General features: G+C 41.4%; 1 protein-coding gene across 4 annotated transcripts; it reads right to left on the bottom strand.

The window, feature by feature from the left end:
* Positions 1-662: 662 nt before the first annotated feature.
* On the bottom strand, positions 663-27,339 carry CTTN (cortactin). 4 transcript variants are annotated; one of them, XM_086749252.1, is made up of 17 exons: positions 27,233-27,339; positions 23,889-23,972; positions 23,382-23,455; positions 21,865-21,994; positions 18,930-19,040; positions 18,211-18,265; positions 17,579-17,689; positions 16,602-16,712; positions 16,106-16,216; positions 14,800-14,910; positions 12,995-13,050; positions 11,458-11,527; positions 10,823-10,971; positions 4,325-4,414; positions 4,040-4,229; positions 3,027-3,098; positions 663-2,448 (listed from the first exon to the last, which is right to left on the bottom strand). In XM_086749252.1, the coding sequence occupies exons 2-17, from the start codon at positions 23,970-23,972 to the stop codon at positions 2,312-2,314; spliced, it is 1,662 nt and encodes a 553-aa protein (XP_086605378.1). In that variant the 5' UTR covers positions 27,233-27,339; the 3' UTR covers positions 663-2,311. The 4 variants fall into 4 exon arrangements, with proteins under 4 accessions (XP_086605378.1, XP_086605375.1, XP_086605376.1 ...); XM_086749249.1 differs by lacking the exon at positions 14,800-14,910 and having other exon boundaries at positions 27,233-27,316; XM_086749250.1 differs by lacking the exon at positions 16,602-16,712 and having other exon boundaries at positions 27,233-27,316.
* Between the last annotated feature and the right edge of the window lie 56 nt (positions 27,340-27,395).

Below are 27,395 nucleotides of genomic sequence, written 5' to 3'. Positions count from 1 at the left end.
GATTTTCTTTCTTAGTATTTCCAGCAGCACATCATCAAGTATCAGGTTTCTGAGAAAGGTTTAGGATTTGAAACTGTGAAAGACAACAAAGCAAGTACACCTTTCTGAGGCTGAGGCTTACAGGAGCAAAGCTTTGGGTAGCACCTGACCTAAAGATCCCTGCATGAACAAGCTTTTAAGTAAGTGATGTAAAAGCTTATTTGACCATAACTGATGGTTGTATTTTCAAGAGCACTCAATCTCCTGCAGCCACCAGTATTCCCAAAAGCCAGGAGCAACTCTTCTTACCAAAACCACAGCTCACCTGTATTTAGCAGAAGTAACAGGCACGTAGAACAGCAGACCAAAGAGATCGTGTGTGGTGTTTTTTTTAAAAAAAAAAAAACCTGAAAAAGTATCTCTCATTCAAGTTCACCCGAAGTCTAATTTTGACCCAAGTATTTCCATGTGGGAATAGGAGTAAAAGACAAAGCAAGTGAGTTTCTGAGGAAGGGAAGTACATGGAAGGTGGCAGCAACCTAGGATAATGTAAGGTACCCTTCACGACAGCACGATGCAGCAGCTCTCCGCAGGAAGTTTGATTCCTTGTATGCAGGCTGGTCCCAGATAAGCTTGAGACAAGAATGACAAAGCAATTTAAGAATACAAAAATATTCCATGCAAATGGTTCCAAAAGTTTATTGAATATATAATTTACAAAAATCATAACCCTATGAGGTGTTCTATGCAAAATTGGATAAAATAAACTGCATATAAAACCCAACCCTAGTAATGCAAATTCAACACAGAAATGAGACCATGGAAAGGAAAAAAATATATAATCATGACAGACATATGACATTCATTAAGGATTGTCCCCAACCATCCAAGAATTGGTTCAACATGATGCTTTCTTCCTAGATACATCATACATTTTACCATTTTATACAGGTCTTCTATATTCTGTTGGTCCAAATGTACAGTTTATAAAAATTCTTTGCATTCTTCCTTAGCTACTACACCAGTTCTGCCATTCCCATTCTGATGAAAAGGTGGAAACAGACAGTACAGACATTGAACATGTGCACTATTAGATGCAACTCGCTATCTTTGGTAGGGACCCTAAATTTGCAGGGAAGTCGGCTTTCTAGAACAACAAGAATTTCAGTTTTGGCAAAGAACAGGTTTAATTTTGTGGTTTAGTAGAACGTTACTGGCAGTTTCTGTTGAACACACAAAAAGTACAGCTGTCTTTTGTGTGGTTTAAAAATGGAGAACACTTACATGGGTTTTAAATCTAGTTACTTACTTGTATTAACATTCCTTGACTCAAATATGATGACATAAAATGTCATTACTGCACAGCAGGCCATTCCTTGTATGAACAAAGGCTGTATTGCACACAGAACACAACTGCAATTCCATCCTGCCTTTTTTTTTCTCCCGTTTAAAGCAATGAGACTATTCCCGCAGGTAATCACACAGATCTGGAAGCCAGTTTCCCTTTGAACAAGTTGGAATCTCGCTGACTGACTCAACACTTATTATATAACCTTTCCAAGTTTTCCTAGGAAAGAGGAGGGTGAAAAAAAGCCAAGAAAGTAAAGAAATTTGGGATAATCAGTGCTAGAGTGTTTGCAGCCCTCCTCTGGGATAACATGGCCAGGAGGAGCAGGGGGGAAAAAAACAAACAAACAAAAACCCACAATGCAAGAGCCAAGGAACTTCACTTTAAGAGAGAAGGAAAGAGTAACCAGACTGTTTCCTTCCTAACATTAATATTCCATAAATACTGGGCAGCATTTGATTAACTGCCATTAGCTGCAACCTTCAAGCATTCTCTTTGCTTTTTCACACACTAGCTGGAAAAGAAAAGAAAACGTTATGCACCTCCCCAGTCCTCCTCACTCCTGCTTAGTGGAAATGCAAATAACCTGCATAGCCATGATTTTCGTAGCTGAAAACATTTAGTGGAAGACTAACTAGACTTAAACACTAAGTAAATCTGCTCACTTATGAGTAAAACATGCAATATTACGACAGACAGCTATTTGTCCTTGAGAAGGCTTTTTATGACAATTGCTAATTTGGCAGAGAAGAAATGTTTCCAAATGCATGAAAATAATTTTTAAGAGCCTTAGTGAAGAACATAGTAGTTATAATATATTAGCGATTTCTGTGGCATTAACATTTTAAAAAGCATCAGCAAAGTATTAAATATAAAAGCAATATGTATATACCCCTCCATCCTCAGAAAAGCATCATGATTTGTAGTGTATGAAGTCAGATTTATTGACTGGGGAATTAAGGCATAACCAGTAGACAATAGTCTTCATTGTCTGAGCTCCACGTAATTTGCAGGGAACAACCCGTATCGGCCTTTGCAGACACCCCTCCACCAGCCGTCATCAATCATTTCTATGTTTGTGATGATGTCATCTGGGTCAAAGGAAATCTCGTCATCGCCCGCTGGAGAGAGACAGGAAGAGGCTCAGTATGTGCGCGGAGGCAGCCTGCGCTACAGTCCCACCTCTCAGCCCACCGTCGCTAAAAACAACGCAGACACCCATCACCTTCCTCTCTCCCACCAGGGCATTTAAAATGGGGCGCTGGGCAACAGCAATCTGTGAAGACTGGCACTTTCTCATCCTCTGGAGTGGTGAGGTGGTTGGTTCTTACCTACTGCAGTTTGGGTGCTTTTCTACCTTAGAGCAACAATTGCTACCTAACGCGCTGAGAACCACTTTACTTTCCTGATCTCTGCTCAGAATTAACTGATCAAGATTTTAAACAACTACATATGCCAAGGGTTTAACCAGAGTGTTAACACCTGGTTAAAAAAATTTTGAAAACTCCCACCATGTCCAGAAACAGTCACTAGTAGTTTTCAAAAGTGTCTCAGTGCTATTGCTAAATCACTAAATTCCTAATTCTTCAGATCTTAATTTCATATATTACTACAAGATGAAAGGCAAAGGAAAAATCCAGACTTATCTGTGCAGAGCAGAGTTTTCAAAGACAGGGTTAAAAACAAGAGCTTTGCTTACCAGCCTGATAATCATAAAGGGCTATGGCTGTAATTCCAAGTTCATTTTCATATTCATCATAAGTGTTTTCTTCTAAAGAGAAAGAGAAGAAACAAATCAAAAGCATGAAGCACACTACCCAGCACCTCAAATTCTTTTCTGTGGTGCGCGCCTCCTTTAATTCTACTTCTAAACCCACACAGGAAGCAAGGAACAAACTATGCAAGTTTTTAGCGGTGCTGATGTACCTTCTGAAATTGATTCCCCCCCCCCCCCCCCCCCCCCCCAAAATCACACACAATTAAAGCCTGGAAGGAAGCACTCACAAGCAGGCATTTCATGAAGTATAAAATAAAAATGACCGGCCTTGTAACGCTTCTGTAAAATGTGACAGGACAACCGAGCCCAAGCTCAGTGTGTAAGAGACTATTTGTTCAAGGAGCATGTTGTCAGGGAGGAAGGGGCCCATTTAAAATGTCCAGGTTTGTGTACCAGAGCAAACAGGTTTATTCTTCACCCTCATTTAGTAACCAGAAGAGGTGAGAAAAATAGGAATTCAAAAGAGTCGTATTCTTTCAGTTTCATGAGTTTCAGACATCCTCACTCCACTCCCTCATAGGCACAGAACATATCACACCAATTTCCAAGTCCAAGAACTGCTGACAATTTTTTGCTTGGTAGGCCAGCTCTGGCTCAACACACATTTAATCTCTGTATCTGTGCTTTCTTCTCAAGTAGAGCTGCATTAGACAGGGTGGAAACTGTTACCCCTACATTTCTTTTTGAACCAACACTCTAGAGAGCACTGTAATTATTCCAATATCATCTCTCAAAAATTAAGTAATTTCAACCTTGCTATAGCCCTGTCTTAACTTCCTAATTAAAGTTTGTTGCTGGAGAATCTAAAAAGTCTCATCAGACTAAGATTATAGAAAACTAGGACACTGTGCTATCAGCACAACTGGTCCTTAAGTCATTGCCCAAGGAAATAATCTTTATCCTAAAGGCTTTTGTATCAGAAACAAACACTCTACCTGCTTGGTAATGGTCTCCTGCTCCTGCCACTTCATAGACAGTCTCTGGTTCGTATTCCGCCTCTCGCTGACTCACTGCTTCTTGGTAGTCCGACTCTGCAGCCTTGTAGCCAGACTCTGGCTCGCGTGCAGCTGAATACGTTGTGCTGGAATTCTTGTAAGCAGAATCTGCTTCATAGGAAACTGCATCCTGCAGAAATACACAGGTGAGGCTCATCAGGGTTTTGTTAAAAGATTCCTACACTTAGGATCAAAAAGCAGCTACGGAAAGGGATTCTAACAAACCTCGTAGACTGGGCTTGAGGGTGCCTTCTGCTCAGCTGGCTGCGTGGTAGGAGATGGCGGTGGAGTTTGTTTTTTGGCTTTAGCTTGTTCCTAAATTGAAGAGAAAGAAAAACTTTAGTGCAGTTTAATCATTGATGTCACGACACCGAACAAGAAACAACCCTCCAATAAGAAAAACAGGCAGCATACTCTGCAATAAACTGAACCGAGCAGGGAGCAGAAGAGGAGTGGACTGCCTGCATCGTTAGACCTGCCTGAAGGTTTAGACTGGCTGTACAGTGAAGCCTCAGAAATGCAGCAAAGCAGAAGAGAAAAAAAGTGAAGAAACAAAAACCACACAGTATGTATGCACACATGTGTTTCAAAGAACATTGAGTATTCTGTTTTTACATGTTTCTGTGGCAGCTGAGGGGCTGAAATGTTTCCATAGGAGCTGCAGGGTTTCTGTGTTCAATATATTCCTTCTGTTCACTAGCTGGCTGGCCCTCATGTCTCATTTTAGCATAAATTTAGAGAACCTAAGCCTGCATGTTTTAATTATACAATTGATACATTATCTTTGATGAGAAATGATCCTACTCTTGCAGACCTGCAAAAGACTGCATAGCTTGGACAAAATCAAGTCCTATATACCGACAATGAGGGGATTCAAACATTCAGAAGAGTTACACGTGGCAGAAATAAAAGCAGTATCGCTATTGTATTCTGCGACACAAAGAACGTGGATCTGAATCGAGTGTTCTGGCACTCAAGCACTTCACGCTGTGCCATCCCACCTGTGAATCAGAGGGCAAATCCAGGATCATAATCAGAAAACCATTCAGTAGGAAGCCAGGATACTGTAGCGCAAGAAATGCTATGTTGCTTGCACGACTTAAAAAAAAAAAAAAAAAAAAAAAAAAAAAGACTGTAACCTAGCTATTTCATAGCCTCTCTTTACCATAGGGAAAAAGAAAATTGGATCTAGGGCCAAACTTTCTTTTTTATTGTAAAAAAAGAAGAGAGAATAGAAGTTACAGGAGACTGTGCACTGCAGTTGTTTAGGTCCATCAAGCCACAGCTCCCCAAAGGATCCTCAGGAGAAACTGTAGTCCAGAGATGAAGTGATAGGCTTCTGTTACAAAAACATTCTTCCTTTCCTTTGTTTGTCACAGCAAAGAAAAAATACATCTAACAAGAAAGCAAAGCGCGTCTTGAGAACAGAGCCAGCTTTGAAGACAATTCAAAGCTTAGTGCTGTGCTGTGCTTTCTGGAAAAAATCTGTCCTGATGCGAACAGTTGTCCCCCACTTTTAACTCCTGTGCTACAGATAAAAAAAGCACCACGAAAGTGTTTATTAGAAGTCAAATCTAAGTTTGGGGACAAAGTAAGTAATATCAATCCATTAACAATGTCAAATGTGCTAACAGTTTGAGTAATTTGCCCTAGAAATGTCTGCAACCCAGACTACAGTTTAATTACCATAAAACATTTAAATTGCAATGTCCTCCCTCAGGCTGGGTTTCTTCCACACTGAAACACTCCATGTGAAATAACATCTTGCCTTGTTCTCTTAGGTTGCAGAGGCTAGCTAAATCACGAGGCACCCGTCGGTTCAAACCAGCAGTTAAAGAAGAGCTCCCTGTTCACCCTTTGACTGTGTGACATGTGAAAAGCAAAACAGGAAAAGGATTACCAGTAAACAGGGTTCTTGGAGGAATGCAGTCCATATGTACGTTCCCACTGTGGGAGTACGTATGCCCACATACTTTCATAAAGTGAGAGAACTTTCTATCTGTGCAAGGAAGTTAAAGAAATGAAGTTCACTTAAGTCAAAGACCATCCCCACCCTTTACAGTTTCTGTGGATGGTGTGCTTGCATCCCTCCCCTTTTCATGCTCAGTTTGTGAGCGAGGGGCAGTGCAGCCAGTGCCATTTCATTTTCCCCTTAACCTCATCCTCTCTCCCTCATTTTCTGCAGAGTCACACAATTAACCATGGAGATGTTCAGTCTGAAAGAACATTAATCATCTGGTTTCAGTAAAACTCAAATACCAGCTTTGGAAAAAAAAAAAACAAAAAAAAACCAAACTTCAAATGTGTCCAGGCAACAGAATCTTTGATGAGGCACAAGAAAAAGCAAGTATACCGGCTTGAGTTTAACCCACACTTAGAGCAAAAATAACAGAAAAGAAAGTAATATTTGAGACAGAAAGGAAAAAAAGAAAAAAGACATAACAGTTCAATGACTCATGAGAACCTGTGTTACTACATTTAAACCCTTCTGGAGAACTGTTTCCTCAGCAGGAGGAAAGCTCAATGAAAAGCTGAAATGGGTAAGAAAAACCTAAATTCACCACCCTCCATCCACTGATCTTATTTACGAGCATATGATCACCCAAAATGAACGGCACGAGAGCTAACGGAGAAGCTGAACTTCTTCCCCAACTCAGCCCAGACTACAAACCCGTTAAATGGAAGGGGAGAACCTTCTCTCAAAAAAAAGCATCAATACTTTTTGTGTCAGCTGTGCAACCTTTCAAAAAAAAACTCACACAGCCACCAGAGCAGATTTCCTCCTTCTCACTGAGGACTGCAAAGTAGCTCTGCTGTCAGAGCTGAAGGACAGACACGTGTGAACTCCAGGGAGGCCTGTTCTCCCCACACCTATCACTGAGGGCAACTGCTGCCTCCAGGGAACAGAGGATCTCTCCTAAACCATATTACACTGTCATCACTTATAAGCAAAGCAGGAAAGCTCTGTCCTTCAAATGGACCAGATCTCCAGAGCACTGGCATGTAGCTGCTGCTCCTTGTGAAAAATGCAACTGTGGTGCAATGAAATTGAGCGGTATTTTAGAATATACTGCCTCCTTGTCAAGGCAGACAGAACATAAAGGGCATGCCCCTGGAGACACAGCTGCCACCACGTGAAGCACCTCCTTGCATCTTGAGGAACGTTAACCTTGCTTGCAGCAAAGATGCAGAGCAAAAAACATACATGAAGTACAGAAAAGATCAGAATGAAGTATCAGAGCTGCCACATGCGCTAGGAGAGAGAGACTTTCACGAGGTAGTTGCTTAAGAGGTGAAGCACTGAGTTAAGGATAAAGTAAAGTATCTCGAGACCCTGCAACAAGAGAACTCTTAGCAGCTGAGAGTTCATGACTGCTCTGTGACAATGAGTCAAGTTTTTTACTTCAGAATATTCACTTCAAGACCCAGGTGTTCAAGGATGGACTGCACTATCTACAGGGACTAGTCTTTTGTAGAATCCCCTAGAAACAACCAAATCGAAGTAAGGAAGTAACCATCCTCAGCTGAGGAGTGTTGCCTAGCAAGTACCATCAGCATCTGGAAGATGACCTAAGAAGCTTCAGACAGGCTAACTGAGAAGCCCTAAAACCACCAGACACCTTATCTGAGAATGAAACAGAAGTAGTGATGATGGAATGGAGTTACCGCCAGGTGAAAATATGCACGTCAGAGAAAAAAAAAATGAAAGAGCAGGATGAATGCTGAGAAAGTCCATTTTCCTTTGAGACTGATACTTGTTAGCTGAGGGATTCAGGAGGATAAGGAGTGAAAAATCCCTTTTTTAGGGAAACAACTAGATGCTAGACCTAGATACTGGCGATGCACAAGCTTAAACACACTGAAACACGCTGGGAACAGTGGACAGAAGCTCAGGAGCAGAGACGGCCCGGCAATAGCTAGAGGAGCTACAGGGCTACCAGCTGAACAGCTACACAAGAAGGTGGCTGATATGCTGATAGCATTTTGCTGTGGCTCTGAGTGAGCAAGTGCTGAAGCATTCAACTTTTCTCATCTGAAGAGCTCCCAGAGCAACTGTATGGCCTGGATGCATTTCGGCTTTACTGCTCTGAGGAGAGGGGAACCAAGTGACTCCCCCCAAGGCAAACGTTCAACTTTTCTCTGTGTGGCTCAGAGCAAGCGCGCTGACCGTGTCAAACAGAAAAGACCAAATTCTCCACGTCGGCTCCTTATTTCTTCCTCTCCCAGCTCTAAGAGAGTGCTAGATGCTGTGCTGAAGGTGTAACATATTTGTCTCCAGGACAATAAAGAAACCCAAACAGTGGCTTGGGGAAGGTATTAAAAATCCACAGGGATGAAAAGCAGCATTAGAAGAAATAACTGATACACAAAGATGAACTCCCATTCATCTTGTGATACATGTATGCAGTGAACATATGGTCACACTGTACACCTTGAAGCCATAAGGCAAAAGAAGTGATATGCTGAAAGAAAAAAAGAAAAAAAAAAAAGCAGCAATCACTTTAAATGGAGAGACTCGATTTATCCTACAAAGCTAGAGTTTCCCAAATTTCAAACACAGCTCAAAAGGCAGTTAGCGGTTTTCAGAAGTCAAACTATACACAAGATACACGAGCCACGCAGGTTCAGCACAGCACAGCTACAGAGCTATTTCAGAAGCAGCACTGGCCCGCACACCTGCAAACAGCCGAGCTGAGGAGCCAACCAACAAACCAGGCAGGAGAACTGGTTTGGGTTAACTAGCTGTTTCACTTGGCAGGGTTAATTTTCCATTTTTGTGCGACTATACAGATGCTTTGCTAGCATACAGAGTAAGGTGGCTCGAGAGCGCTGCTATTAGCAGCCACGCTAGTTTAGCCTAGCTTAGTTAACGTGAAATAACATGCAGTTCCATTGCACTGTATTTTTCTTCCTTTAGTAAGGCCAGAGCTAGGTTACTATAACCCTACCATGCATTTAGGTTTTCATACCTGTAAAACAAATTATTTACACCAAGTCTAAATTTGTGATTAGTTAGACCATATTGATGGAACGGGATGAACACCACACCCTGACATCCTGTAGCAGCATCCCACTAAGGGGAAGTATCTACCACATCTGAGAAACCAGTCGCTGGGTCTGCCCCATTTGTTGTTAGGCAAAGGGCCAAACAGATCTGAGAAACCATCTGACAGTCTTTCCTGGCTTCCAGATGCCTCACAGAGGATGTTGAGACAAGTTCATATGCAAGAAGATTTATTAGTGGGATCTGCAGCTGCTGGCATACATTGGCTCTAACAATGAAAGATACTTTTGGCAGAAAATAAAAACAAAAGAGGAGAAAGAGAGAGAAGAAGGAAGGAAATAGGAAAACTCCCCCACAGCCAGCCAGAAAGAGCAGTGATGAGGGCCCCAGACAAGCATTCTCCTCTGAAAGAGTCTCTTCAGTGTAGCAACTGGCAATGACAAAGATGATGAGGACGACCATTTTTCTTCTGCATCTCCTTGATTACTATACATTTTTCATCAGGACCTGCTCAGTCTCCCTACTGGTTATTCAGCTGGAGCGTGCTACTTCAGCATCAGTGTTGCATACTGGCTGGCTCTTAAGTCTCAGTGCACATATACAGCAGGTAGCATTTATTCAGATTTTAAAACACTACTCTCTTTTTCTGTCCTGCTTTCAGTCTTCTCTAGTATAAACTAATAACTGTAAAACAGGTGAAGGAGAAGAGGAAAAGAGGGACTGTTCTTGCACCCGCATCAACTGCTTCCCACTCCTTGCCATAATATCAGGGTCTACAATTACGAGGCCACAAAATCAGAATAACAGCGTGGGACCGCAAGGGAAACTGCCAACAAGGCTCTGGACAAACACTGCCGCAGCAGCTTGCATAAAAGGTTACACAACTGCAGACAGCAGGCCCTCAGGATTACTGATTATAAGGCATCTCAGGCACTGGTTAATGAAGCAAATGAACAAGACACGAAGGACAAGCTACAATTAACGCACCAGTCCTTCCATCTCGGCAGCAGTTTCACCAAATATGCAAATTTTATAAAGCAGATATTTCTGAGTATGCATTTTCTGGCATTATTTTGCTTAAGAATAACACAGAAATCACAAAGCTTTTAACCATGCCAATGCTAAACTAATTTTCTTAATTCCCAAACTAAGATTCAGTAAACATTTGGAATATTATTTCCCCTCTTCTCATAGGTGTGTGCTATACCAATGGATGATACCACCTCCATTTTCCACAATACTGACTGAAAAAACCCAGCATCATCAACTATCACCATGCTGTTAAACTTCTCAGACAAGCGTTCATAAAGGGTTTTTTGGGTACACGTCTCTCCCCTTACAAGCTCCCCCGTGCCCAACAGAATCTGGTATTACTAAAAGGCAAAAGTGCAGTAGGAGGTGGTCAGACAGCAGAGATTAGTGTTCAAGGCTAGCACAGGTATTTTGGGATAGGCTAAATAAAAACCCTATACACTAGTAAGTGTTACCCTGTCACCCTGTCTGACATCTGATGGACACATGGTGCACGCTGAGAGACGGCTGGAACTGCAAACAAGTAAAGCACAGGTACAAACACAGGGAAACACATACACACAGAAACAGCTTTAAAGCTTAGCTGGAAAGAAGGAAAGTATCTTTTCTTAAAAGATTATTTTCTGCCAATATTGCATTGAAACACACTAGACATGTTGCTCAAATGGGATTTGAATCTCACTGACCTCCAGCTTCCTTCGAGCCTCCTCCTGTTCTTGTTTCTCCCTGGCCATTCTTTGTGCTCTCTCAGCTTCTGCTTTCCTTCGGTCTTCCTGCTCTTTTTCCTTGGCTAGGTTTTCAAAGTTAGCTCGGATGCTGCTTGTTTTATTAGCAACTGTAACATTTAAAAAAAAATAAAGTCAAATGTTGTTGTTAAAGGTTGTGTATAAAGGTAGCCTAGAATGAGTTTTTGGTACAAATTTCTGCTAGGATTGAACATGTTTCTGCTCTTCTGCTCTCTGAGCTCACAACCCATTCAGGAAAGTCCTTCTAGCCCTCTTTCTCCATCTCCCCTTCCAAGACCAAACCTCTCGTGCAACACATTTCTCTTATTTAAAAACCCCTGCAACACTTCTCCTCTCTCCATGGTACAGTCTCCACTCTGCTCCCCTACACAGTCTCTACTCTGATGACCCTCAAGGAAAACAAACAAACAAACAAAATCCCACAAACCAAAACAACCTCTAAAGGGAGGAGGGAGAGAGCAGTTGAGGTCAGCAGTTCTCTCTAGGTGATTCTTACTCATCACTACTACATCAACAGTAATATCCTGGGCTTTTGAACGTTTATCCAAAGAAAGGACTTGGGGTCAATGCCTTACCAGCTTCTATTGGCTTGGTCTTCTGATAAGTTGATGCTGGTTTCTCAATATCTTCGAAAGTTGCTGCATTCTATAAGTAAAGCGAAAAAGCGTACATTTAAAAAACACAAATTAATTCAGACATTCAGACAGCTTCAGCCTGTGACATTTTATTGTGATATTGCCTCTATGGCTTTTTTCAGAACATCAAAAGAAAAATCAGGAAGAATCAAAATTTGAGAAATTGAATAATCCTTTCTGTAAATCTAACTACATAAGAATTAATCTTCAGGGGCAGGTTAAAACACATCAAAATCTTATTACTTAAAAAAAAAGTAGTTTATGAAAAACAGAACTAAAAATGAGGCATTTTTAGTTCTGCCTCATCAGAACTAAAAATGAGGCAATGTCCTAAACATTTATTGTCTGGCTGTTGCTGTTCCCATGCACGTTGTGGAGGATTTCTACCAAGGTAAAATCATGCCGTTCCCTTACAAAAGCAGATATTGTTAAAAAAGACGGAGTATTTTGAGAACATTATTCAAAATATGAGGGTTTTTTTTTAATGAATGGTCTTGAGTCCTGACGCCACAAATAAAAAAAGCCTACACAGACTTTTAAACTCCTCCACTTTCTCACTTTTAAATGTCCTACATAAAGCTTAGAGTAAATTTATTCAGCAGATAAATCTCAGTGAAGACTTTTTCATCTTCTAGCTTTTTACACTTAGAAATGGAGAGGTAGAAAGGGATATCAGCTGCCCTATCTTTCACTGTTACAGAATACTAAAACAAATTCCCCTGGCCTTCCAGTACCTACGCAGGTCCTACAGGAAAGACAGGGAGAAACTCTTCAGCAGGGCCTGTTGCAAAAGGACGAGGGGAAATGGTTTTAAAATAAAGCGAGGTAGATTCAGACTGGACGTAAGGAAAAAAAATTTTGCAGTGAAGGTGGTGGAACACTGGTGCAGGCTGCCCAGAGAGGTGGTGGATGCCCCATCCCTGGAAACGTTCAAGGCCAGGTTGGACGGGGCTCTGAGCAACCTGATCTGGTTGGAGATGTCCCTGCTCCTTGCAGGAGGGCTGGACTGGATGGCCTTGAAAGGTCCCTTCCAACCCAAACCATTCTATGATTCTACAGAGAAGGTCCTTGATAATCAAAGCAGGCAAAGTTGGTAGATATCAGACATCTATTTTAAGTCCGCTAAAAGGATATCCTAAGATATAAGGTGTTAGCTAATTGTTAGAAGGCATGACTGAAATTGTGGAATTAATGGATTTTCTCATTCTTTCATATAAATTTGGCTATTCTTTCATTTTCATGCTTCAGTTTTCCCTACTTAAATATATATCTGCTACACAAATGTACACACATACATGTGTGTATAAGCTGGCATCAGCTCTGTCTGTATAAACACACGTTTTAAAGATTTAGAAAAGTAACTCTACTGTTAGACTGGACAAGTACCCAGAAATAAAGAGCTGAACGCCACAGATCTAACCAGACTATTTTGTATCCCTACAGACTACTTAAGTCATGGCTCTTATAAGCCACTTACCTTATCCATCCGATCTTTCTGTACACCATACTTCCCACCAAATCCTTTGGAATAATCTAAAAGCAGGACAAAAATGTTAGAGTAGGGAGTTTGTTGTCCCTCCCATCTTTCTGCCAAATGCAAGTAGCCATTTCAAATGCAAATAGCCATTTCAGCTGCATGCAGAGGTACAGTGACAGCCGCCAAAGAAAATGCAACTTGTTTTTTGATGCAGAAAGGATACAAAACTGCAAGAGCCTTCAGGTAGACCAGCAGATGACAGATTGTGGGCCACATGCATTCTTTGAGTAAACATTAAGCTGAGGACTGATCAGGTATCAAGCAAGGAATAAGGGATGAGCCCCTCTAATGCATCACTTCTGTAACACAGCCTTTCACAGCACCAATTCTTAGCCCTCTGCAGTAATCATATAACCTAAGCCATTTTGCTTTGCTCAAAGGAGCGATATCCAGTCTTCGGTGACCACAGAGGTGGTATTTTTCTCTTTAACTTGGTAAATTCTATGAATGGCAGGAATGTGTAACAAATTTCTCATTCCAGTGGATTTGGTCCTGATCCTCAACTGATGAACGCTACAGTCATTGGTAGTAATTCCCGCTCTACATATGGAAAGTGGCAATTCCACAAGACAGCACGAGCCTGCAACAACTCACCACCACAGAAACGGGGTGGCTGTGCTATTCCGTACCACCCCTGAGCTGCACACTCTTACTCTCGCCTGATGCTGATTCCAGCGCTTGTTAGACTCCAAAGTCAGTTTAACTCATTAGTGGCATTCACAAGAAAAACAACAAACAAATCCTAACAAGAGTAGCTTTCTGCTTTTTCTAGTGAGTTGTTGTCAGAGAAACGTCTGACGAGCACCAGAGCCAGCACAACAGAAGCAGCAAGAGTGTGTGGCTGGAAAAACACCTCTTCGTGGTGGCAGTGAGCTGCAGAAACATGCCCTTAGACTCTGTAGATGGACAGGCTTTCCTACACGTCCCTGGAATATAATTACAATTACTCTTTCACCTCTCAGCCCCCAAACCACTTGGCTACCCTAGCCAGCTCTTTTAGTGTTTGTACTTGGGCTCTGCTAAGGCACATCTAACACTCAAAGTTTTGATTTGTGTCACTGTAGCACAGAAAAATATTGACTATTAGAATGAACAACCTCATTTTCTTCAGCTTTGTATGTATTTTCAGCCAGAATAAATATACTACACTTACATTTTCCTGATCCAGACTTCTCACTTTAAGATAACGGAAAACCAGGAATTCATGGGTTGTACCCCAACTATTTCACAATGAATAAAGAGAGCATTATAACAGTATTTGCTCACCCAAGAACCACAAACATCCCCTACTTCTTGTTTTAAAGACTACAATCACTTTTAAATGATCTTGCCATAACCCGTTGCTTGTTAATGGTTACATGCATGGTCTTTATCTGAATATTTTTCCAGCACTTTATCCAGGCAAAACTTCACATTTTGACTCTAAAACTGGTAAGCACGACGTCATTAACATCATACTGATAATACTAGAGATACTAATGTCGTTATTATCACGCTGTATGTATAGCTATTAAATAAATGCATAATGTAGAGCTGTTAACTAAACATTGGATATCTGTTTCTTGAATATAGGCTTGCTTTATGTAACATTTTAAGACTAAAATGGAAGAACATTGCTAGATCATGTAGGAATAGAAGCGCAAGAAAGTGTCTGCACATTACTAGCATCAATCTACTCAGACAACTATTTAAGACTGTGTGAGAAGTGGCTGCACTGTTAAGAAAGTAACAAGTGAAAACGGTGCCTTGTTGAGATTCATGCTTGGCTAGTTTCTCCTTGTAATCAAACCCCACAGCAGATGGGTCCTGCCTTTCTGTCTGTACACCAAATTTCCCTCCGAAACCACTCTTATAGTCTGAAAAAGCCACATGTAATAAATTAAAATGAAGAGAGGAAAATAAAGAAGTTTAGTCAGAGACACTCAAAATAATTTTTGCAGTATTTCTCAATTAGCAATAATTTTGGATGGTGAAAAAAAAAAAATCTCAATATACTTTTGTAAGAGTAAATTCAAAAGAATTTTCCACTTGAGATTAAGATGTCAATATGATTTATCAGACATAAGAACACCATTCTGAAGTCACAGAAAAAAGCACTTCTCAACGTTTTTCACACATACTGCATAATGCACTTGAATTTGATCAACATGATGAACACAAACACACATAAGGTATATTCACTGAAACAAAACACAGAAAAGGATACAAGAGAATAAAATAAGCTTCCTTCATCAGCATGGTTAACATTTGTACGCTACAGGTCTGACTTCTAAAGAGGTGTTAAGATAGAGTCCACAAAGACTACCTTTCAGATATTCCTACACAGCATTGTTTAAAGGAAGAAGGAATATTCCTGCTGCCACACAGGTTCATCTCAGCTAAGAGCTATGACCATTCCCTATTGTTGCCTTAGAACAGCCAATTTAATATAGGTATAAAATCAGGACATTAAAAAAAAAAACAAAAAAAAACAAAAAAAAGAGGATTCAGGTAATTCTCTCATAACAAATCTTCCTGTATCTTCCATACTGCTCTAACAAAAAAAAAATTAAACACAAATAGCAACTTTCTGAGGATCCCTTTTAATGTATTTAATTTTTAAAAATAATAATAATTTAATTTATTTAAGTTAAGAGTGGTGACAGGCAGAGGGCTGGAGAGTAATCATTATTTTGCAGCATATATATAACAGAAATCAGAAAAGGGAGATTATTTGTGGAAAATACAAAGAAATTTCTATTTGTGATTTGCACAACTCGACTGGAAAAAAAGAAAAAATAATCCAGGCTACCTGCAGACTAATAAAGCTTCTCAAGTGAGAACTTATCACTAAGCCTGAGCTTTCAGGGACTCAGTCTCGGACGTGTTAAACCAGCTGTGCAGACACCAGTACAACCAATACACAGGAACCATTCAAACACAGAAAAAGGAGATGTCAACTACTGTAAGGCTGGGGCCAAAGATACCAGGGGAGGAGGGTTCACACAGGGAAGAGAAAAATCAAAATGAGAGAAGTCAGAAAGAACAGCAAAGAATTGTGAACGGATGTACCTTTCTGGGATTCATGCAGCTGCACCTTCTCCTGGTGATCCCAGCCAAGCGCACATTTGTCTTGTCTGTCTGTCTGCACTCCAAACTTGCCTCCAAACCCCTTTACATAATCTGTATGCATAGAGTTTCAAAAAACATTATTGCAGCTTATGACTGTAAACAGTACTTAATAAAAAAAAACAGTAACGTGTTACGGGCTAAGGTGATCTGTTGTTAACGAGACTATCTTTCACTCTTTTTCCCCCTGCTACGCTACCTCGACGTAGCGAGAGGGGAAGGATACCCATTCCGTAACTCTAGGATCGTGATGTAAGGATCCTTTTCATTTAAGGGAAACAAAAATCTGCATACACAATAGGCAAACACATTTACTACAAAAAAAAAAAAAAAAAAACAAAAAGAAAACCAAAAACAAACCACCCAAACTAAATATTTTTTCACAGGTTTAAAAGGCTAATTGATTTGAACCAATATTTTTAAATAAGATAATAAAAACCTTTCTGTGATTCATGTTTTTCCGTTTTGCCTTGATATTCAAAGCCAACAGCACTTTTGTCCACTTTGTCCTTGTCAACACCATATTTACCACCAAAGCCCTTGGAATAATCTAGAGATAAGAGTGAAGAACTGTGTTGTAAGTGTTCAATAACAAAATATTACCTTGAAAAATTGTGATAATCAGACCTGCTAACATTACATTATATATTAAAAGACGCACTGACATCCCTGGTTAATCTTTATTCCAGGCACTGAAGTCATGAACACTTCAGAATACATTCTCTCAGGACAGAAAATACAGTAGCATCATATGGAGTTCAACTACTGGGCAATATCAGCAATTCTACTACTTGACTCCTGGATAAAATTCTGAAGACATATATAGCAAAGTGAACTTCAAAAACCACGTCAGCAACAGCCTGGATGCTTTTAAACAAACACCTCCTTCCCTCTAGCATTTCTAGAGCGCAAACGTGTTTTTTTGAGATAAATAGAAAACAGATGGCAAATATGTCAAAATTTTTCAATTAAATGGTTGATTTTCATCAGATATGCCTGGAAACCCAATTAGCAACACAATATTAACTCTAAACACAACTAACTCTGATAAGTGTTTTAATCTACAAACAGCTGATTCTTTCAGAAATGCCTCTCTGTTGTGGTTAAACTGCTTACAGCCTCAGTACTTTTATCTACAGCTTTTCACAAGAAGTTGCAAAAAGCCTCCAGACAAGCCTATGTGTCCTGCTTCCAAAATAACCGTAGTTGGAGCATCACTTAAAACCAGGCAGAACCTACGTTTTAGGTTTCTTTTTCAGAAGTTAAAAGATTTCAGCAACATAACTTTTCCTCAGTGTTGACTTTCAGCAGGTTAGGAGTGCGACAGATGTAAAAAAATTTGTGTTTTGCAACACTGCCTATCATGAATGCCCACTACATCAGGGTATGAACCCACCAACCCGTGTGTCTACTCACCCTTCTGCGACTCGTGTTTCTCAGTTTTACCCTGGTAATCAAAGCCCACTGCACTCTTGTCCACTCTGTCAGCCTGTACTCCGTATTTTCCACCAAAACCACTTGAGTAGTCTGCATGGAGAGTAAAGCACAATAAAAATGAAATTAAGAAGCTTTTAATAGAAACGTGTATCCTAGCAATTGAGGGGAACAAAAAGTTATTTCACAACCGAAATATTACTCTTTAGCATACAAAATTAAGTTTAATTTTAAACACAGAAAGTAAGATGGGCAATAGTCCCATAGTTTATGATGGTTACTCTTAAATCTACTCCCTAGTTCCAATAGGGTGCAGTACAGCAAAGAACAACTCCCAGTCTTTACAAAATGTCCTTAAACCTCACTTCTAAAAGAAAAGTAAGACTCGACTCACGCTGACAGGATATTTCCTTCTCTTAAAATCTCATCAACTCATGAAATTGCTTTGAAATTCATTTTTATATCTTCTCTTCCACCTCAACACTTGATTCACTGAGAACATCATGGGAAGGCCTCACTAAATGAGATCTTTTACAAACAGAAAAAGAACAGAGATCTATTCTATTATTTATAGAAACCACACATGTACAGAGTTGACCTCCTCACCACTTTACCTTTTTGGGAAGCATGCTTCTCAGTTTTCCCCTGATATTCAAACCCAACAGCTGACTGAAAGAGAAATAAAAAAGCCCATGTGACAAAGAGTTAGATATTAGTAGAAGAACTGCACGCACTTCAGTGGACAAACATGGGAAATTCCTGTGTCTTCCATACGGCTCTAACCTTCTTACTGGGAGCATAAATACCCTCTTAACTTACAGGCCATATACTAACTTACCTGATCATTCAGCACATGCCTTCATGGCAAGGGTTTTTGCCACCCCTTGCCAAAGCAAACCGCACTAGCAACATTTTCCAGTCTTGCCAGGTTCACAATTCAGTACAACAGGAACTTGGTGTTTCCATGCAGGGGTTGTTAAACAGTTTTGGAACTGGATGCCAATTATCCTACCTAGTAGCTCACGGCCTCCTCCTTCTGTATCATTCACATTGATTTTATCGTCATCAAAGAACACAGCCTGGCTAAAAGGCGGATTTTAACATCTCTTTTCAGTTTTCTTTTTAACTCACCTCAATTTCCCATAAGGGCTTTTTTCTGTTTTTTCTCTGTTTAAAGAGAAATTTATCCCCTTTAGTTCACTGCTAAACCTCAAACACAGCAGGAAGAGCAGACCACACCAGCATTTTAAGGTACTGGAATTTTTCAGCTGTACGTACAAAATAATAAACTCAACTACATTGAGTATCTGCAGTACAAGATGAAATTGCTTACCTGGTCAACTCTATCGGTTTGTACTCCAAACTTGCCACCAAACCCTTTCACCGAATCCACTTGGGAGCAATGCTTAGAAAGTTTGGATTGATATTCATGTCCAACAGCTGACTAAAAGAAATTGCAAAGTTCAGAAACAGGCAGCAGTTCTATACGGTTCTGTATGTAAGAGAAAACGCTGCACCAGGTAACTTGAGGGTAAGATTCATTACACTCATGCCTCACAGCCACTCTTCCTGTTCAGACTAACTTCCCCAGAAATTGCTACTCACTTGAGAAGCCTTTACAAGACTGTCGCCACGCTACCAGTACAGCCTAGGCAAGGGAAATGCCAGGAAAGAGTCTGACTGCAATGACAGTATCTTATAAAGACTGTTTTATACTCTGGACTTTTATTTCAAAAGCACAGGAATGAAAACAAGAAAGATACAGACGGAGTCTTGATGGTGTTCACGCAGAATTTAAAATAAGGATTAGTTCCAGAGAGAATATACAGCCTCGTATTTAGGCACACAGCTGCAGATCTCTTTTAGCTAATATTAGATTGCAATCAAATACAACTACAGCCAGGTTTCTCCTTGACATTCTTTTAGGGAGTCACCCTTATCGTCTGCATAAATCAAAATTAGACACCTTCTCTCTATAGCTTCTCACTTGCAAAATGGCATCGCAACACGAAGCGGTGCATCCACACCAAGATAGAGCTCCCCATGCCAAAGGCACCCCAGCCCGACAGTCTCCCATTTGAGCCTGTCCCTGGAACTCAAACTGAACACAGCAAGCCGAGGCGCAGTTACATCGCGCTTGACTGGCTTCAGGTAAGACACAAGGATATGTAATTACACACCTGAAAGTCCATCCAGATAGCGTTTGCAAGTGTTACACTAATCTAGTGCTAGGACACCCTTCTAGATCCTGGAATCGATGCTAGAGCCTAGCACCTTGAGGGGTACTATGTAACACAGCAAAAATGTTTTTTCTTGTCCAGTGCCTAAACCGAGTGGTGGCCAGGACAACCTGCAACTTGCCACTTTAATCTAACATTTGAGTCTGTTGCTCAAAAGCATGTAATTCCTGACTGAGGCAGAAAGAGAAGACCTTATACCCTGCCACACACAGCCTTGTCCAGACTGAGAGGCTGCACCCCATGACAAGCACCTCTCCTGACTCCATCACCTGCCCCACCTGCAGCGCCGCTGGTTCCAGCACCAGGCCCTGTGCACAGGGCAGTCGGCGTCTTAGGAAAGTAAAAGCACTTAGGAAAGTAAAACATGACCACACATAATGGTTGTAGTAATTGCCAGGTAACAGAACAAGGATCTCAGTAACAGGACACTACCTTAACTTATAAGCAATATAAAATCTTGCTTTTTCCTGACTGAAACAGTCATACTCTCATTCATTTTGCAGGTGTTGGTGTTATGTAGCAGAGTAACTGTTAAACACGACAGAAAAGGCTCCCACTACCTCTTCTTCTTCCCGTTACCCATTACATTTATGGGAGACACAAAGCTCTGAAAATCCTAGGTTTTATGTGGTTTTATACGATCCCTCTTTTGTTCTATGAATTCAGGCAGGTAAGGTTTAAGCACGTTGTTTTCTTCACGCAGTACCAGAATTTTATGCATTTTATTTAAATACCAAGCATTACAACATATTCTATTTAAGAAAAGACTTAGAAAAAGATTTTCCTTGGAAACCTGTATTTCAGAGTAAATTGCCCTCATAATTCTACAGCACAACACTCTGCTACATTTTAAATCAGTTACGGAGGTCTGGCATATAGAATGACATAACTGTTCACTTTAAGTCACCATCAAGGTTTTGTCCTAAATGCAGCAAAAACCTGCACCAACACTGCAGTAACACTTATTTACTTCAGGTGAGTCCAGCCTTAATGCTACCACACTGGCACAGAGCCACAGATACTTGCGAGCAAGAAATCTCACTGACTAGGTTTTAGAACTACAGTTATAAGGAAGAAAGCTTTATTCAAAAAACAAATTATGAATGTCTCCTACCACCAGTATCACTTAGACGGGTACGACTATTGTGTTTTTCCTGATGATTAATTCTGGCTTACAGGAAACAGTACTCACTTTTCTTTCTTTCTTTCTTTCTCCCCGTGGATACAGGTGAGGGATAAACTGCTGACACTAGAGAGCTATGCAGCTTCAGAACAGGCCTAATGGTTGAATCCTCCCAGCAGCTCCTTTCCCAGATTCAAAGGTTAGATTAGCCTATTTCAAAGGCCCATTGAGAATTTTAGAGCAATTTACTCTGGAATATGGAAATTCAGCAAAAATTTAAGGCTGTCAAATTGCTAGAAACCCAAAAAGTAAATAAAGTAAGAAAATAAAATCATTCCTATTCAGGAAACAGTTTGGCTCTTATTTTAACAGAGTATATGAAAAAAACTGGCCAGAAGTTGATATGCCTGTCTAATTACCACATGCCTAATGAATTACCTTAAGAATTATCACTGCTTTTGTTAATAGAGCATAACTTAAACAGCCATCAAATCCTTATGTGAAACAGCACCATCTGATTGAAATACAATGTTTTTTTTTAAATATTTGGATTACTTGCCACTGTTCACAGTTCACCGCTGTTTAAGAGAGCTGCCCTCTAATTTAAAAGCAGCAGCACACCCTTTTCTTCATTCTTTGGCAACTCCTATACGCACAGAAGATCTGGCACAGCGTCGAAACAAAAAATACTGGATTTATTCATGCATTAAGTAATTCCTTAATTTAGCAATATACTTTTAGAAACCTCAATCTTGACTCCAGGGGAATCCACCCAGGACCTAAGCAAGTAGACTTGCTCTGACTGAACCTAGAGATCTTTGGCAAGCTCAACTCACATAATAGTTGTGCTGGCCACAGGCAAGGTTTGGCTTACAGCATCATCCCTGGGAAGCCTTCATACTTACTTTATCCATGCGATCCTGTTCAACGCCAAATTTCCCTCCATAGCCATGGGAAGCTTTTGGTCCTGTTTCAAGCTCCTTCTCTTTGAGGTTCTGGTGCTCTTGGAATACATTCTCTCTCAGCTGATGAATACTTTAAAGACAGATAATTAAGTAGTAAGTTTTACTAAGAACGTTTCAGAAGGTAACTTCAAAAAGATGCAAAATAAAAAGATGATAAAAATATCATCTTCATTAAAAGTTGGACAACTTGTATTTTGCAAGCCCTTCCCGTTTTTTTCAGCGCACAAAGCATTTCTTCATATTCTGAGAAGCAGAATTTACTCCACTGCAAAACATTTGTAAAAAAAAAACAAAAAAAAAGACCAAAATGAAAGCCTTGGTTTTAAGACTAAGATGGAAGGGTATTTTGCTATTTGAACAATCAATTACCCAGAATTTATACTTGCCTGAAACACATTTTCTTCTCATGTCCCCATTTAAGTTCTTCCCAACACTTTTTATTTAGACGGCAACATTTCAACATTTCAGAAGAGGGATCATCTCTTATCACACAGTCCCTATGGTAACAGGGCTCTAATTCTAACTGAGCATTTTGGACACAACTGTAATGCAAAAACGAGGATGCAAGGAGACATGCACCTCCTCTTCCCCAAATGTCCTCCTGCAATATGCAGGAATTGAACTTATGGCAGTGCATACAAGAACGACAAACCAAAATAGTAGTCTGCACCTTAAAACACTTGCCACCTGAGTTTAAAGCTTCCTTAGGCGTAATTCAGCCAGCAGGCGTCCCCGCTGCACTCGAAATAGGGCAGAACAAAACAGCCCTGAAGTAAGCCAGCCGCATAGCTGAGTCTGTCCGTTTGCAACACTGATGACATTTATTCTTCGTTTTATACCGCAAGGGTTGATGCCCCAGAAATACACAAGCAAAACCAAAACGAACATCACAATCACAGATTTCCTCAAACTACTTTAAAGTTAAGTCTTAGACACTCTTCTTAGCAAGTACGAGATTCAGATGATGGATCATTTCTGTCTCACACAGCCCTTTGTGATGCATTCACTTTCTTTTCTGCCAGAGGGCTCAATTTGTTACTTTGCCAGAATTTTTATGAGTTTGATAGCAGTTTTCTAAACAAAGCCTAAGAATTAAGGGTTCAAATGTATCCTTAAGGTACCAAAGCAGAGCTGCTCAGATCACCCAACACAAACTTCTCCCCTGGCAGTATTGGCTCTTGCACCAAAACAGAACACAGAAACATACCAGACACAAAGAGGCAGGTAAAGTAACATTTCCAATTGAAAAGAAAGATTTAAGAGTCTCTACACCATATTTCCCATCTTAATTTCAGTTCTGAAGATGCTAACATATTTGAAAGACCAGCAATCTGGCAAATAATCAATCTTCTACAGAGACTCATTTTAATTATGAAGATACAAGTAACCGAGAACATGAGTTGATTAAGTCGCCTGGGATTGTGACTATTAATAAATTTAAAAGAGAGCTGCTTTACTTGATGTGCTCTTGATGGCCGGATCCTTTCACAGTTTTAGCTCCCCAGCGCTGTTCTTTCTCACTCACATCGTTCTGTGAAAGACACAAATAAAAAGAGTTAAAACCCCAAAGACATCACTTGTTATCTGCACTTTAGAGTTCATAGCAAAAGCCTGCAGCAGTTGGAGAAGATCAGAAGAGTTACAAAAACAGTTAACGCCACCTTCATTTCTCTCCTGCTCTGAGCCCTGTGCTTTGTCCACTGCTGAAATCCATGGAACACACATTCAGCCCCAAGAAGCTGCTGCTTCTTGACACAAATCTCTTTTGTACAGAATCCCCTGTGGCACCCAGCCAAAAGGTAGCGTGGTTAATCACACACAGGCAAAAGCTCTAATTCTCCCTCCTGCCAGGAATATGCTCCCATCAGTTTATTTTGCTGAGACGTAGCCCTCGTCCCGAAGAATTACTCTTTAACGGGTTATGTACACACTTCTGCTGAATCAGTAAAATTCAAAAGCCATACCACAAAATCAGGATCCGTCTCCCAGTCATCGGCTCCATCATCCTGATTGACAGAAATGGTGTGGCCTGCGGTAGCCTTCCACATCTGCAATGCCATCAGAAGCACTGTCACACTCCAGTAACATGTTAGCTCATTTTATACTGTGTATAAGCCGACAGAGACGCGATCCAAGACTCCCAATAAAGCATGTTATTTAACCACGAACAGAAGCTATATTTGCAAGTACATTTCACCATTGGCTCTCAGGTTGTCTTCTCAAGCTGGTTTGAAAACTCCTTTTAGTTTTTCTACTAGCACTGCAAAAACGTTAGGAGCAATTGCTGACGTGACTTCAAAGAGAACAAGGAAGTCTTTCCTTGCCCAAATTAATGTGTCTTTTCCTCATTCACTGCACTGAAGGAGTTCTCTGTAAACAGGTCTCCAAAACAACATCCACTTCTGAAGACTGTTGCCAATTCTAGATCCCATCCAGATATTTAAGGCGTAGGAATAGCTATTTTTTCCCAGCCATTAGTAATGATAAGCATGATATTGTTTATTAGGCAGTATAACCTACGTTTCCTCTATTGTGTAATGAGTTTCAGCATTATAAAAGAAATCCAAACAACTGTAAGAATTTGCATGCAATCTAGACATCAGTCCACCCACCTGCAACAACAGAGAACACGAGGTACTGTGTTTCCCAGCTAACCCCCTGTAAAATACACACGCAAACTCAGGGCCTTCCTGACTTTCACGAGAAACAGAGGGTGAGTGCTGGAATACTGACAGCAGGAAGCAAAACTCTTAAAAAGGCAAGCAATAACATCTAGAAACAACATTCAGCGCTTCAGAGGCTCATGATTTTGGGCATCTTCCTTCCTGGAAACTTTATCCCCTGTGGAGTATCAAGTTAGATGGTTTTAATTCACACTTCTGAACGTCACTAGTGAGCAGAACACCTGACCTGCCCGGTGCTAGTGGCTGTATTTTATACCCTTTATTCTAGGTAAATCAAAACAAATAAATTCTAAAAAGCAAAACAAAAACAACAGGAAAAGCCTTCTCTGTTCTCCCAGCTTTTTCAGGTACACGAGTCAGAGGAAGGATTTATTTTCTCCATTGCTTTTTCACTAGAGATCAGTTCTTTAACGTACCATAATTCTGTGCATTTACCTTTATCTTTCTAATTAAGAATAGACTATAAAAATGATTATCGTAGACTATTTCAATCACACAAGCAGAATTCATTAGGTGGAATGAAAACTCCCTTTTAAATGCATAACTATTAACCCATAGGTAAAGTGCACAGAGGAAAAAAACACTACTTGCACTGCAGCCTGACAGAACGAGCTGATGAGCCAGCTCTACGGAGCATTTCAGAAATTTCAGGACTGGTAACAAGAATGAAAGCAACTGAAAAACTGGTGTTCAAACACCAAGGTAGCAAATGATAGAGTAGCCTGGAAAGAGGATGTAAAAGCAGAGCAGGTGACATCCTGATACAGTAATAGTGCGTTTCCCCTCCTGCTTCTTCAGGTCTCCCATCTCCAAATTCCTATGGCAGCTGAGGAACTAGCACTTGTTAAATTACTTAATATCCAGAAAATTTATGAGACTACATGTTTACAATAAAAACCCATAGAACACTGGTATTTTATCATTTTCCTTACGACATTCTGACTAAAGCTTTCTCTCACACAATTGCGTCTCAGGTTCTCCTTCTCTTCAGTTTGCCACATGGTCTTCAAATCAAATCTTTCACAAAAAAAAAAGGGTCGGAAAACAGAACTGAACTAGCTCAATAATGAAACTCAATATGGGGTCAGCATTCTAACTCTGTAACCAAATGCAATCCCACGGACGCTGCTCAGAGGGACGGCTTGTATCCCTCCCTCCGTGCTCCACCACACCGTACGCTGTGCAAGTCACCGGAATTCCATTTCTAAACAAGAGCTGAAGCGCAAGCACACATGCACGTGGTTACTCTACGTATTAAGTTGGGCAAAACATAACTTCTTCCTCCAAGAACGTGGTTCGAGGATTCATTTGATTTTTTGTTTGTTTGTTTTGTGCATTCAGCTGTACTTGGGCATTTAAAAGAACAAAAGCTAGATCCTTAAGTCTAGATTTCTTTACTTCCTCCCCAAACTCTCACAAACAATAATGAAGGATTTCTCGCACATATCCTTATAAAATCCAGAATCCACCACATTTCTTCCTAAATTACGCACACAAACGCCAACATTTTTCCACACCTCAACCCTGCATTCTATGAAGTGAATTACAAAAAGAAGCAAAGCAATCCAGTAACGAGGGATCTCGGGCAAGACCTCCGATTGCCCATGGGGAGCTAAGAGGAATAAGCCTGGTTTCCAGAGCGGCTTGCTATTCTAACATCTCTTCCAAAGCAGAACGTGGAGAAATATGATCTATTTATGAGTCACTGACTCACATGGTCAAATTTCTGAAGGAAAAAGAAAACGCTACAGTTCAAACGCAAACTGAGGCTAAATATACGCTTTGAATTTATCTGGCCGGCTGCGCTCTTCGCCGCCGTTATGACTAATCCGCGGTCACAGCATCCTGCCCAGCACCTCGAGCGGCACCCTCGGGATCTCACCTCTTCCCTGCGGCCTAGGGACAAACTCCTGGACGGAACAAAAGGAGATGCCAACGCTTTAAGCCCAGACACAGCACTGCAGGTGAAGGGAACCAAGCCCTAGGCCTACGTCAAGGCTCGACGGGGCTCCGCGGGCTCATCCCGGCCTGGCTACCTGCTGGGGACCCGCGGCTCGCCCCGGCTGCTTGCCGTTCCCCTGGGCAGCGCGGTCGGGGCACCGGAGGCAAAGGACGTGGCAGGGAAACCCCTCTCTTCTCTCCGGGCCCGACCTTCGCAGGCCACGGCGCGGCTCAGCCCGTGTTCCCTTCCCTGCCTTCTCCAAACCCCCCGACAGTCCGATTGCAGATGTTTTTTTCTTCTTTCAAGTTACCAGCTCTGCAGCCTCTGAGCTACCGGCAGCTTTAATTAGGTTTTTTTTTTTTTAATATTTAAAAAGAGATAGGAGTAACGTACGCCTGGCTCGGCCCTTCCCCAGCACTATGACCCACGGGGGCAGCGCCCTCCGGCGCCCGCACGGAGCCCCGCGGGCAGAGGCCCGGGGAGGAGCCCCTCACGCCGGCCGGGCCTGCGGCTAAAGGCCGCGCTCCCCCCACCCCAGCCCTGCCCCGGGGACACCCCGCTCGTCCCGGCCCAACAAAGCCAGCCCCGCCGGGGCTCCCCCACCGCCAACGGAGGGCGTGGGGGCTGCCCCCGGCCCACTGTGCCCGGCGGACCCCTCGCCCCCTCCCCGCCGGGCTCTTACGCTGCCACCGCCTTCTTCTCCTGCGGCCGCCGCTGCCCTGGCTTCCCCGCCGGTGCTTCCCGGGCTGGCGGCGGCGGCGGCTGCTGCTGCTGCTGCAATTTCCGCTTCTCCCGAGCTCCCACTTCCTCTTCCCGAACGGCGGGGCGGCTCCAGGTGGGAGCGG

Source organism: Chlamydotis macqueenii, chromosome 5, assembly GCF_036417535.1.
Source record: "Chlamydotis macqueenii isolate bChlMac1 chromosome 5, bChlMac1.mat, whole genome shotgun sequence".
In the NCBI taxonomy this organism is placed as follows: domain Eukaryota; kingdom Metazoa; phylum Chordata; class Aves; order Otidiformes; family Otididae; genus Chlamydotis; species Chlamydotis macqueenii.
Note: the sequence above shows the minus strand (reverse complement) of the source record. Positions and strands in the feature narration are given on the sequence as shown.

What these genes read in the sequence shown, in the direction of transcription:
- CTTN (XM_086749252.1), bottom strand. Translation starts at nt 23,972, where the DNA reads ATGTGGAAGGCTACCGCAGGCCACACCATTTCTGTCAATCAGGATGAT. An exon ending in AGAAAGATCGGATGGATAAG is followed by an intron (nt 11,528 to 12,994) that starts GTAAGTGGCTTA and finishes CTTTACTTATAG; the next exon opens with AATGCAGCAACTTTCGAAGA. An exon ending in GACCAAGCCAATAGAAGCTG is followed by an intron (nt 10,972 to 11,457) that starts GTAAGGCATTGA and finishes TAAATGTTACAG; the next exon opens with TTGCTAATAAAACAAGCAGC.